The sequence below is a fragment of the Tenrec ecaudatus genome, chromosome 9 (genome assembly GCF_050624435.1).
Source record: "Tenrec ecaudatus isolate mTenEca1 chromosome 9, mTenEca1.hap1, whole genome shotgun sequence".
Lineage (NCBI taxonomy): Eukaryota > Metazoa > Chordata > Mammalia > Afrosoricida > Tenrecidae > Tenrec > Tenrec ecaudatus.
Window position 1 is genome coordinate 126,270,575 of NC_134538.1, and position 12,616 is coordinate 126,283,190.

At 45.5% G+C, this 12,616-nt stretch overlaps 1 protein-coding gene across 1 annotated transcript in view; it reads left to right on the plus strand.

Moving 5' to 3' along the window:
• Nucleotides 1–2,068: 2,068 nt before the first annotated feature.
• The window catches only part of PIK3CG (phosphatidylinositol-4,5-bisphosphate 3-kinase catalytic subunit gamma), a 36,253-nt gene continuing 25,705 nt past the window's right edge, over nucleotides 2,069–12,616 (plus strand). Inside the window, exons 1-5 of the mRNA XM_075557663.1 lie at nucleotides 2,069–4,063; nucleotides 7,389–7,454; nucleotides 7,566–7,791; nucleotides 9,634–9,737; nucleotides 12,277–12,423. Of these exons, the coding sequence (XP_075413778.1) occupies nucleotides 2,069–4,063; nucleotides 7,389–7,454; nucleotides 7,566–7,791; nucleotides 9,634–9,737; nucleotides 12,277–12,423 (2,538 nt within the window). The remainder of the gene's footprint in view (nucleotides 4,064–7,388; nucleotides 7,455–7,565; nucleotides 7,792–9,633; nucleotides 9,738–12,276; nucleotides 12,424–12,616) is intronic.

Here is a 12,616-nt window from a genome sequence, read left to right on the forward strand (position 1 = left end):
AAACTTTTTGGAAGCGCTCTTGAATATCAAATGCTCTCACTAATTAGCATGAAGCCATTTAACAGAGTAAATGCTGGCTTCTGAAATTTCATATAATTTTGTTTCCAGAGTTGCCTCTTACTTAGAATGAAATGCCTTACAATGTAGTGGTGACACTAACCACAGCTAAATATCACTTAACACCCATGACACTTTCTGTGAAATAGACCTCATTCTCTACAGCAAGAGGCGGATCAAATCAACGGGTATTATGTAAATTTGTATGGAAATTGGAATGACTATAATCATATCTACTGGCAGTTAGTCAAGTGTCTTGCACATAGCATGTAGCTTATCTTTTTACATGTTTTTTTTTAAAACTCACTGCCATAGAAGAGATTCCAACTCTTAACGACCCTATCGGACAGGGTAGAACTTCCCCGTGGGTTTCTGAGACTAAAACTCCTTATGGATATAGAAAGCCTTGTCTTTCTCCCACAGAACGACTGGTGGTTTTGAACTGCGGACCTTGCAGCTAGCTGCCCAGCGGGTTAGCAGCACCCACCCCCAACCAGGGATCCTCGTTATATGTTTCAAGAACACCAGACACGCTTCCAGGGACATTACTACAGCTCTCACATGAAAATACGGTAATGTTAATGATAATACTTAAATGGGTGTCGCAAAAGTAGAACCTGTTTGTTATTGGGAACCGCTGTGGGTACTTCAAATTTAATATCATAGGTTGTATGGGGATTGGGACAGAAAACGTGTATGTGCTTAGACATTATCCAGATGGATCTTATGTGGTGCATAACTGCATTAAAATAAAAATACATAATTCATATTTAAGTTTTAATGTGTTTAGCCTTTCAAAATGTGTTGAGGGTTTTTAACTATAGCCCATCACATTTATTTACTTAAATGGCTTGTGCATGCTAGATGCTTATTAAATATCTGCACAAAGAATATAAGTTAATAAGGATAAATTTGTTTATTCTTGTTAATAGAGATGAAAAAAGAAGTTAACTAATTGGGCAGGTTGCCGGAGTCAGAAAATCTACCTCCCGTCGTCAGCCTCCTCCTTCTCTACAGCAGAGGCAGATCAAATGAGCAGGTATAAAGCGGTACCTTGTGGTTCACATTAGGAGAGTTAAACCTTTGCCTAACTTCTCTGAGATCCTGCCCTGATATAGTAGTGACAGCCAGAATGTTCATATAAGTCTGCAAGTGGTCTTGATGGAAACTTTACCAATCTTGGTATGTCTGAGTTTTCTGAGTGAAAGATTGGGCTTTCCTAATTAGGAAACAAGAGGTGGGCAAAAGGGGAGGGGGGCAAAAGAGAAAGAAGTAGTTGATTCGGGGGTTGCTCCGGGATCCAGACTGTTCGAAAACAAACAACTTGACGCAAGGTGGCTAAGGAGTCTGTATCTCAGGGAGCCCTGTGAAGCCTAAGGGAGGTCTGTGTGGATCTCAGCATCGCACATCGCACGTTGGCCCCTCTCTGTGTGTTTCCGTATGCTTCCGAATCGCAATGACTAGTGGGCTATTATGGCGGGCACTGTGCTAGACACGTGCTTTTACCTCCATCATCTTACCTCATGTGCTTTTCCTGTTCCTAAAGTTTGCAAACCTATACAAACGAAGAGAGAGTTATCAATGGTCCTCATAGCCATCAGCCACGCCCTGGAGAAATTGCTAAACCCATTTGATAGATGAGAAAAAGCCCAGAGATTACTTAACTTGCCCAAGTCACCCGAAAGTAGCGATCAGAAAGAGCAGAGCTGGGAAGTAATGATCTGCACAGCCCTGGCAATCATCCAAGCTCCGGCATGAGGGTTCGGACTGGGCCCGCTCTGCTGCTCGCTTCCTTAGTCCCCTGGCAGGGAGCCTGCCGTTCTCGTTCCACTTCAGCTCTGAGTGTGCATCCTTGGCCAGGGCTGGAAGGCTCCGAAGCTCTGGTCTGGTTCCTTGGGATCCATGTACACAGGGGGGACCTTCTATGAGGTTGACTTCTTGCCATTTCGTAGCAAGGTGCCTTTCTGGTGACACGCCTTCGGTTTCTCCTTGCTCTCAGGTCACACGGGGCATGGATCTGGCGAGCTATGAACCACCAGTGGTTCTGAGAGCAGACAACTGCCGCAGGCGCCGGAGGATGAAGCCCCGCAGTAGCGCGGCCAGCTTGTCCCCCATGGAACTGATCCCCATCGAGTTCGTGCTGCCCACGAGCCAGCGCAACAGCAAGAGCCCGGAGACGGTGCTGCTGCACGTGGCCGGCCACGGCAACGTGGAGCAGATGAAGGCGCAAGTGTGGCTGCGCGCGCTGGAGATGAGCGTGGCCGCAGACTTCTACCACCGGCTCAGGCCCGACCACTTCCTCCTGCTCTACCAGAAAAAGGGACAGTGGTACGAGATCTACGACAGGTACCAGGTGGTGCAGACCCTGGACTGCCTGCGCTACTGGAAGATGCTGCACAAGAGCCCCGGCCAGATCCACGTGGTGCAGCGGCAGGCCCCCTCCCAGGAGACCTTGGCCTTCCAGCAGCAGCTCACGGCGCTGATTGGCTACGATGTCACTGACGTCAGCAACGTGCATGACGACGAGCTGGAGTTCACGCGCCGCCGCCTGGTCACCCCACGCCTGGCCGAGGTGGCCTGCCGCGATCCCAAGCTCTATGCCATGCACCCCTGGGTGACAACCAAGCCCCTCCCGGAGTACCTGTTGAGGAAGATTGCCAACAACTGCATCTTCATCGTCATCCACCGCGGCACGACCAGCCAGACCATCAAGGTGTCCGCCGACGACACCCCTGGCACCATCCTCCAGAGCTTCTTCACCAAGATGGCCAAGAAGAAGTCCCTGATGGGCATCCCCGAAGGCCAAAGCGAGCAGGACTTCGTGCTGCGTGTGTGTGGCCGGGACGAATACCTGGTGGGTGAGACGCCCATCAAAAACTTCCAGTGGGTGAGGCATTGCCTCAAGAACAACGAAGAGATTCACTTGGTGCTCGATACCCCCCCAGACCCAGCTCTGGACGAGGTGAGGAAGGAAGAGTGGCCCTTGGTGGATGACTGCACCGGAGTCACCGGCTACCACGAGCAGCTGACCATCCACGGGAAGGACCACGAGAGCGTGTTCACCGTGTCCCTGTGGGACTGTGACCGCAAGTTCCGGGTGAAGATCCGGGGCATCGACATCCCTGTCGTGCCGCGGAACATGGACCTCACTGTGTTTGTGGAGGCCAACATTCAGCATGGGCAGCAAGTCCTTTGCCAAAGGAGAACCAGCGCCAAGCCCTTCACAGAGGAGGTGCTGTGGAACGCGTGGCTGGAGTTCGCTATCAAAATCAAAGACTTGCCCAAAGGGGCGCTGCTGAACCTCCAGATCTACTGCGGCAAAGCCCCGGCCTCATCTGGCAAGGCCTCTGCGGAGACTCCCGGTGCCGAGTCCAAGGGCAAAACTCAGCTTCTCTACTATGTGAACCTGCTGCTGATAGACCACCGGTTCCTCCTGCGGCGCGGGGAGTACGTGCTGCACATGTGGCAGCTATCCGGGAAGGGCGAAGACCAAGGGAGTTTCAATGCTGACAAGCTCACCTCCGCCACCAACCCAGACAAGGAGAACTCAATGTCCATCTCCATCCTTCTGGACAATTACTGTCACCCGATAGCCTTGCCTAAGCATCGCCCCACCCCTGATCCCGAAGGGGACCGGGTTCGAGCTGAAATGCCCAACCAGCTTCGCAAGCAACTAGAGGCCATCATCGCCACAGACCCCCTGAACCCGCTCACTGCAGAGGACAAGGAGCTGCTCTGGCATTTTAGATATGAAAGCCTTAAGCACCCCAAAGCGTACCCTAAGCTATTTAGCTCTGTCAAGTGGGGACAACAAGAAATCGTGGCCAAGACATACCAGTTGTTAGCCCGAAGGGAAGTCTGGGATCAAAGTGCTTTGGATGTGGGGTTAACAATGCAACTCCTGGACTGCAACTTTTCAGATGAAAATGTCCGGGCCATTGCGGTTCAGAAACTGGAGAGCCTGGACGATGACGACGTGCTGCATTACCTTTTGCAGCTGGTGCAGGTAGGGGGTGCCTGTGTTATCAGGCGGTCCCGTGCCCCATGGGAATGCCCTCAGACATGCCAAGTGCACGTGCTATCAAATGGCCTTTGTCCAGAGCTTCTTGGCCAGTCACAGTAGAGCTGGTGAAGCTACTTCAACAAGCAATGACCTCTTCCATTTACTTGGGAGTAGTTCATTCTTGGTTTTTGTTCCCACCGTCAGGGAGCATTTTCCTGACAAGCCTGACGAAGACGTTATTTCTTCACTTTTTAGGAGAACTGGCCCATCGGGAATACTTTGTTCTTGTGTATTGTATTAATAGTGTTGTTCTTAGAGGCTGTCCTAAGTCCATTTGACGCACAGCAAGCCCGGATGGCAGAGCAGAACTTCGCCAGGTTGTGATCACTAGGCCGTGCTCTTTACAGGAGCAGACCCCCCAGTCTTTGCTCCTCCAGAGAGACTGGGTGGGTTCCAGTCGCCAGTCTTGTGGTTAGTAGCCAAGCGCTGGACCGCGACTTCACCAGGGCTTCTTCTATTAGAAATCGATGTCACCGATTGAGCACTTCCTTGTGCTAGGGTTCCAAATGATTAGCATCCTTTTAACTCTCCCAAGAACAATGGCGGCAGTCAAATGAGCATTTGCATTTTGTTATAAAGAAACGGAGGCACCCGTAGGCTAGCGTCACGAATTCACAGGAAGATGATGAGGATCTAAACCCAGGAGGGCTTGTTTCACTGCTGTCCCATGTCCTGTCTGGATCCAGTATGAGGATCTTCTGGGCTAGAGGGAAAAGGTTTCCTCTGTATTGATCACCAGACTCATCTCTCATATCTGGCTGGAACCTTGAAAGCCCCTGTCTGACCTGGTAGGGCTCTATGATTCTCCCGCTGTCTTACTGTTCCCTGAGGTCTAGAATGACTAAGTGGTATGCTTAAGGTTTCACGGGGAAGTTAAAAAAAAAAAAAAAAGGAACCATTTACTTGCGCACTATGGCAGTTCTCAAATTGTGCTGCTTCGCATGGAAGAGGAAGTAAAGGGATTGGAATAGAAATGTTATTTTTGAGCACAGACGGGCTCATTCATGAATACAACAGTATGTGTTGCATGCTTCCCATTTCAGTGGCTGGATATGGTGTGGTGATCAAAACACAGCCAGTCACTGCCTTCGTGTAGATTGTGGCTCTGTGGGGAAGGCTGACATTAACGGATATTTCGTGACAAATTGTGGCCAAGGATTTGGGGAGAAACCAAAGAGATTTTGAGAAAATAATCAGGGGTCTGGGGAACACCCAATTTAGATAGAAGGAACCCAGGCTAGTTGTGAGTAGGTGATGTTTGACCTGAGATCTTCTGAATTAAGCTCGACTTTGTTAGACATTCAACTGTCTGATCAGTATCTATACTGATAGGTAGTCTCTAGAGCAGTGGTCCTCAACTTGTGGGTCTCGACCCCTTTGGGGGTCGAACGACCTTTTCACAGGGGTCGCCTGATTCATAACAATAGCAAAATTACAGTGATGAAGTAGCAACAAAAACAATTTTATGGTTCGGGGGCAGGGGGGAGGGGCGGTCACCACAACATGAGGAACTGTATTAAAGGGTCATGGCATTAGGAAAGTTGAGAACCACTGCTCTAGAGCTTTCTGGTAAGCTTTTAAGATCTTTATTTTAACTCTAAAATTTCATATTCCTGCTAGCCAGATTCTTGAAACATTACACTTCATCTATTAAATATATCCCTGGTCTCTCCCTATGCTGTTAGTTCAGGCACTGGCAGAACTGTCAGAATTTCTTCCATTTTCTACCTCTCCATCACACACAAAAAATGAATATAAAACTAATTTGGTTGAGATCAGGCTACCATGAATGATACTTTGTTGTCACAAATAAATGTTGCAGAGTTAGAATAAATAAGGAGTGTTCTTCTCCATAGTGTTCTTCAAATGAATAACATTACATTTGAATTTGTGGTCATAACTTTGAAGAAGAGTAGTCATTCATCACACTGTTTTCAGTTATGGGTAAATGACTCAATCCAGACTGAAAAGGTCTTCTAGCTGAACTCTGCCCATTGACTTTGTAGAAGTGAAATACCAAGAAGGTCGGAGGAACACCCGTTTGGGTTAGAAACTTAAAGCGTTTCTGAAGTGAATCACCCCAGTAGCTAACTGGCCACATTCTCAGAACCAAAACTTTAGATGAGCTCCAGTGGCCACACCCTGGAAAACCTTTTCCTATTGAAGCGTTGCTTTGGGTGTGTGCTGTAGACCCCAATCTGACTCTCAGCAGCCAGAAGCAGCAGGGTTGAGCTGTCCCAACCTGTGGCTTCTCACCCTGCGAAGGCTTCACCATTGCATTACCAGGGCTCTTTACAATTCATTGTTGATGATTTCCAAACTGGAAAGCCAGAGGAAGCGTGGGAAATCACACCCCGGCAGCCCACAGACTCACAACGTGAAAGGTGTAGTCACTATCACTGAACACCACCTCTAGAAATGGTGGGATTGGTGGGGTTTATGTTGTATATGTTCACCACAATTTGTAAAGAACTAGCAAGGCAACGAGCTGACGCAAAAGTTCTTCCTGCACATGAACTTCAGGCCTACGTTGATCCACACGGGGAGACACACTACCCCCCACGGTGCTATGTTACATACAGAGATTTTGTGTGAAATCAAATCAAATCCTTGACTTTACATAATTATGCCAGTACATTGGTATTTATTTTTAGTATTTAGTAGCTTCCTACCACTTGCTTAAAATAAAGAATGTTGACTGAGGTCCCTGAAGAAACATAACCAACAAAATTTAAGAAAAAGAAACTATCTCTTGATAGTACTGAGGTACTTGTCCGATGTTCTGTGTTTTCTCTAAGTCTGAAATTGTTCTGTATTTTAAATGCAGCAGGTCCAACACATATTTACATTGCTATCATGCAATTGCAAAGTTACAGGAGATTACAAAGGGAGGTACAGAGACTTAACAGTTAAAGATCGCAGGGAACTTTCTTCAGCAGTAGAAAGTGGTTTCTCCTTTTTCTCCATGGAACAGGAGACATTCATATTCTGCTTGGCATTTTTGAATCTGGGCTTTTTGGAAAATCAGTTCTTTGAAGTTATTGAGAGCACATACATGACACCGAGTCAGGAGTTCTGGTCGCTCCTGACCAGCTGCTCCGTTAGCAAGTGGTTCACGCTCACCCTAAATATCCTCAAAAAGAAAAGTTGGGATTTAAATAATTGGTAAGATTATGGTAAGGCTGAGCACCAGTTTTCTCCATTTCCTATTTCCTGACTTACCAGCTTAGAATGCAGTCCTACCAATGCCCGTGTGTTCTTCCTTTAGGCTGTGAAGTTTGAACCATACCATGACAGCGCCCTTGCCAGATTTCTGCTGAAGCATGGTTTAAGAGTAAGTATTTGTGTTTTTGATAATAGCACGACATTTCAAAGAAGAGCAGGAATACACTGCTAGACTGAAAGCATCCGTCATCATAACTCAACCTCCTTGTTCCCACTTCAGAACAAAAGAATCGGCCACTTCTTGTTTTGGTTCTTGAGAAGTGAGATAGCTCAATCCAGGCACTACCAGCAGAGATTCGCTGTGATCCTGGAAGCGTATCTGAGGGGCTGTGGCACTGCCATGCTACAGGACTTTACCCAACAAGTGCAAGTCATCGAGATGTTACAAAAAGTCACCATTGACATTAAGTCACTCTCTGCTGAAAAGTATGATGTCAGTTCCCAAGGTACAGTTCCTGCGTCTCATTGGTTCTCTTTCCACGTGCGTGGGTCTCCAAATGTTGTCCTTGTGATAGGGGACAAGTTGCCACCTGTCCTGTACAAGTTGCAAGACAGATGACAACTTCTTTTTTAAAAAATATTTTATTGGGGGCTCATACAACACTTATCACAATCCATACATCCATCCATTGTGTCAAGCACATTTGTTGCCATCATCATTCTCAAAACATTTGCTTTCTACTTCTAATTGCAACTTCTTAAAGGCTGCCAAAAATACATTAAAAAAAATCTTCTGTCTGCATGGTGTAAGCAAATTTAATGCTCTCCTTTACAAGTTAATAATTTATAATGTACTTATAATAATATAGAATTATATGGGAAATGCAATATTTTGCAAATATAAAGTGCATTTTTTATCTTAAGAAAAAGAACCGACTCACTCTCTCACTCACTCACTCACTCTCTCACTCACTCACTCTCACTCTCACTCACTCACTCACTCTCACTCACTCTCTCACTCACTCACTCTCACTCACTCACTCTCTCACTCACTCACTCTCTGACTCACTCTCTCACTCCCTCCCTCACTCACTCTAACTCACTCACTCTACTCACTCACTCTAACTCACCTCACTCACTCACTGTAACTCAGAGACTCACTCACTCATTCTAACTCAGAGACTCACTCTAACTCAGAGACTCACTCTAACTCACTCACTCACAAAAAAAAGAAAGAAAAAGAACCATTATTCCCAAGAAACAAAAAAATGAACAGATTAGGTAGTTCCAAATCTGTACATTTTCTTCCTTATCTCTGAATATATGCATATAGTTTTCAGATGTTCAGTCTTTAAAAGTCATGAATTATGGAGAAGAGATTCTAAATATTCTACACATCTGCAGGTGTGTGAGAGAAAGAGTACCACCTCTTCTCTGAAGTCGTTTCCAATGTCCTCATCCTGTCCCTACCCTAGGAAAATTTTGGATGACGCAACATTTGTACATTACTACAGTAAATTGTGTCGCATATACAATACATCCTAGGGAGTCATCGGCACATATTTCTCACTTGCTAAAATGCATGAGCCTCAAAGTGAGGAGTTGTTTGATTCACTTGCACATCTTTAGATCTGGCACTAGAGCTCAGAGTGGGCACCGAAAAACTCAGCTCAAATTTTTAATATCTAACTATTGGAGCCTTTCACATTGGCCCTTTTTTCTTTTCTAGTCTATCCATAATGCTCACTCCTAAAAACAATAATGGTCATAATAATCTTACTGACTTTTATTTTTATTGTAAATTTTTTAAAAAGGTGTGGGGGTGGAATGCACTATTCTCTTAGTTCGTAATCCATGGAGCAATTTTTTAAAATTAAAGACATCACCTTTCAAATTTTGATACTATCCGATCTTCATGCAACTTAACTTCCTCTTTTGAAAAGAAATGACGGAACTATTGTCCTGTTCCATCCCAGACTGTTTGCAAGCATCTGTTCCCCAAGTCAGATAGCAATTCGAAGTTTCCCATGTTGGAATGAAAACTACGGCCTTAATTCTTTAGCCTGACCCTCAAAACACCCCTCTCTACCTGCCTGTGTCTGTGTGCAATTTCCCATAACTCCACGGGTGCGCCTCCTGTTGCAGGATGTGTCCATGGTTGTATTGCCCACGGGAAGCCAACTTATCGTGCGCGCCAAGTGATCAGTGAGTTCCCCAAAGAGGAAGGGACCCGCCCTTGTTTCTCCTCCAAGTGTAAAGAAAACTCTTACTAAGTTAGGCCTCAGAAGATGCTAGAATGGTTACGTCTTTAACTCCTATTTCTTTTCTGTGCTTTTTGACAATGACAGTTATTTCACAACTGAAGCAAAAGCTTGAAAACCTGCAGAATTCTCATCTCCCGAAAAGCTTTAGAGTCCCCTATGACCCTGGACTGAAAGCAGGCGCGCTGGTGGTAGGTGTCCGCTTGTTGTTCTTTCTGTTGTGGGGATGGCTGTGCGGGGTGGGGTGGCCCCGTGGTTTAGAAACTCATGTTCATCTGGAAATGTTGACAGGAAGAATCCTAGACGGGCTTCCGTTTATTACTGAAAACCTCGGCCCGAGGTAACATCCTTTCCAATTTGTCTGAAATAAGTTTTATTGTGGTGTCATCTGTACACTTGACCATGTTTCCATTTTAGGTGTCTCTCTTCGTGTGTTTCAAATGTATGCTGTTGTTGTTGTTGCTGCTAGGTTCCATCAAACAGGTTCTGACTCATAGCGACCGATGTACAACAGAAGGAAACTCCAGCCGGTCCCACACCACCCTCACAGTTGTTCCTATGTTTGAGCCCCTTGGTACAGCCACGGTGTCAGTCCACACCATTGAGAACGTCCCTCTGTTTTGTTGACGAAGCATGAAGTCCTGCTCCGGGCCTGGTCTTCTCCTGACAACATGTCCAAAATGTGAGATGGAGTCTCACCACCCTTGCCTCTAAGGAGCGTTCTGGCTGTCCTTTCTAGACAGATGTGTTTGCTTTTTGGCAGTCTGTGGTGTACGTGCTGTATTCTTTGCCAGCACCACAATTAAAATGTACCAATTCTGCCACCGTCTTCCTTATTCAATTTCCAACTTTCAGATGCATAAGGAGTGACTGAAAATACCATGGCTTGGGGGCACATTTAAGATACAAACAATCCTATAATCACTACTACACTCAATATATAGAACATTTTTAATATTAAAAGTTCCTCTGTGTCTCTTTGCAGTATGTTTTTGTCTCCAAGTTTCAATCCTAGCCTCAAGCAATTGATCTGCTTTCTCTCTTATGATTTTGCCTTTTCTAGAATTCCACTAAGTGGAATTATGCTCTATGTAGTTTTGTATTAGGCATCTTCCACTTCGTATAAAAATCACTTTCAAAATTCGTCTAGATTACATGCGTCAGTAGTCTGTTTCTTTCCATGACTGCCTAGCACCTATGCTCTCATCCTAACTTAAACCCACTGACTGCCACCGAGTTGATTCTGACTCATAATAACCCTATAGACCAGGGTTGAACTGTCCCTAAGGGTTTCCAAGATTGTAAATGTTTATGGGAATCGAGAGTCTTGTTTTTCTCCCAAGGAGTACTGGTGGTTTCAAACTGATGACCTGTGGTTAGCAGCCTAACCCATAATTCACTACACCACCAGATGTTCCACTGACTCTGATGATGGAGAGCTCTGCAAAGACTACACACTCCAGAACCCGTCACTGTGCCTCTGAGAGACCTCTCCCTAGATCAAGAGGCAGCCATTTGGACAGAAGAGGGGGATGATACTTCATGGGTCAAAACTGGAAGAAGTGAGTGGCAGGGTTGTGCTCTTTCACCTTCATTATTCAATATGTATGCCCAATAAAGAATTCAAGAGGCTGGGCTAGATGAAGAAGAGTGTAGCATCAGTATTGGAGGAAGATTCATTCATAATTTCAGATATACCAATGACACAACCTTGCCTGTAAAAAGCGGGGACTCTTCTGACGTGTGGCACTTACTAACGAAGGCAAAAGAGTGGAGCTTTCCATGTGGATTACATGTGAACATTAACAAAATGGAAATCTACAATTGTAACAATGTCATGATAAATGGAGAGAAATGGACATTGTCAAGAATTTCATTCTCTTTGTATGAACAGTCGATGTTCATGGCAGCAGAAGTCAAGAAGTCAAATGATACAACGCATTGGGTAAATATGCTGCAAAAGATCTCTTGAAAATATGAAAAAGCAAAGATAACATTTGATGGCAAAGATGCACCTGACCCAAGTCATGGTTTTTCAATCACCTCATATTCATCTGAAAGCTCCCCAGTGGGAAATAAAGACCAAAGGAGATTTGATGTGTTTGAACTGCCGTGCTAGATAAAAATATTGAATATACCATGGACTGCCAACAAATCTGTCTTTAAGAAGGTCAGCCCCAATGCGAGGGTGTGAGACTTTGTCTACCTTACTTTGTCTACCTTACTTTGGATATGCCATTAGGTGGGACTTGTCCCTGGAGAAACACATCATGCTTGGTAAAGTCAACGGTCAGCAAAGAAGAGGGAGATCCTCGATGTCACCGATTGACAGCGTAGCTGCAACAATGGACAGGACCATCAGGACCAGGCAACATCCTTGATGTTGTGTTGAGGTCACTATTAGCCGGAGCAAACTCAACAGCACTTAGCAGCAGCAAGTGCCCCATGTACAGATGTACCACGATTGTCATCTACGTTTCGAGATGTCATAGTATGTCATAGTAGAAGAACTGGGCCAGATGTCAAGTTTTTGAGTGGCTGTGCACACCAGCAAGTGTGCGAGTTCCAAACCATTGAAAATAGTTTTGTAATTAGGGTTTTGTCCTGGTGGTACAAGTATAGAATTGTGGTACACACAAAGTTTTGTGTCTCTATGATGGGTATTCGTTGTGTGCGTCTCTATGATGGATATCCGTTGTATGTCGAGAACTTGTGTCCACTGCCTTGCAGATTGAAAAATGTAAAGTGATGGCCTCCAAGAAAAAGCCCCTCTGGCTTGAGTTTAAATGTGCTGACCCCACAGCCCTATCTAAAGAGACCATTGGAATCATCTTTAAGCATGGGGACGATCTGCGTCAGGACATGCTAATTTTACAGGTATGCCTTTGCTAAGGACCTTTCCCATCAGTTCTCTGGGGTTGGGGGAGCATTCTGTATTACATCTAAAACACTGTCTTCTGATTCTAGCCCCAGTTCCCTTTGCTGTCTGATGAGCAAGTGTCAGAGATTACATAGCAGGGTTTCACTGAGCATGGTCACTCTGTCTATTCCTGAGAAGATAGAGGTCGGT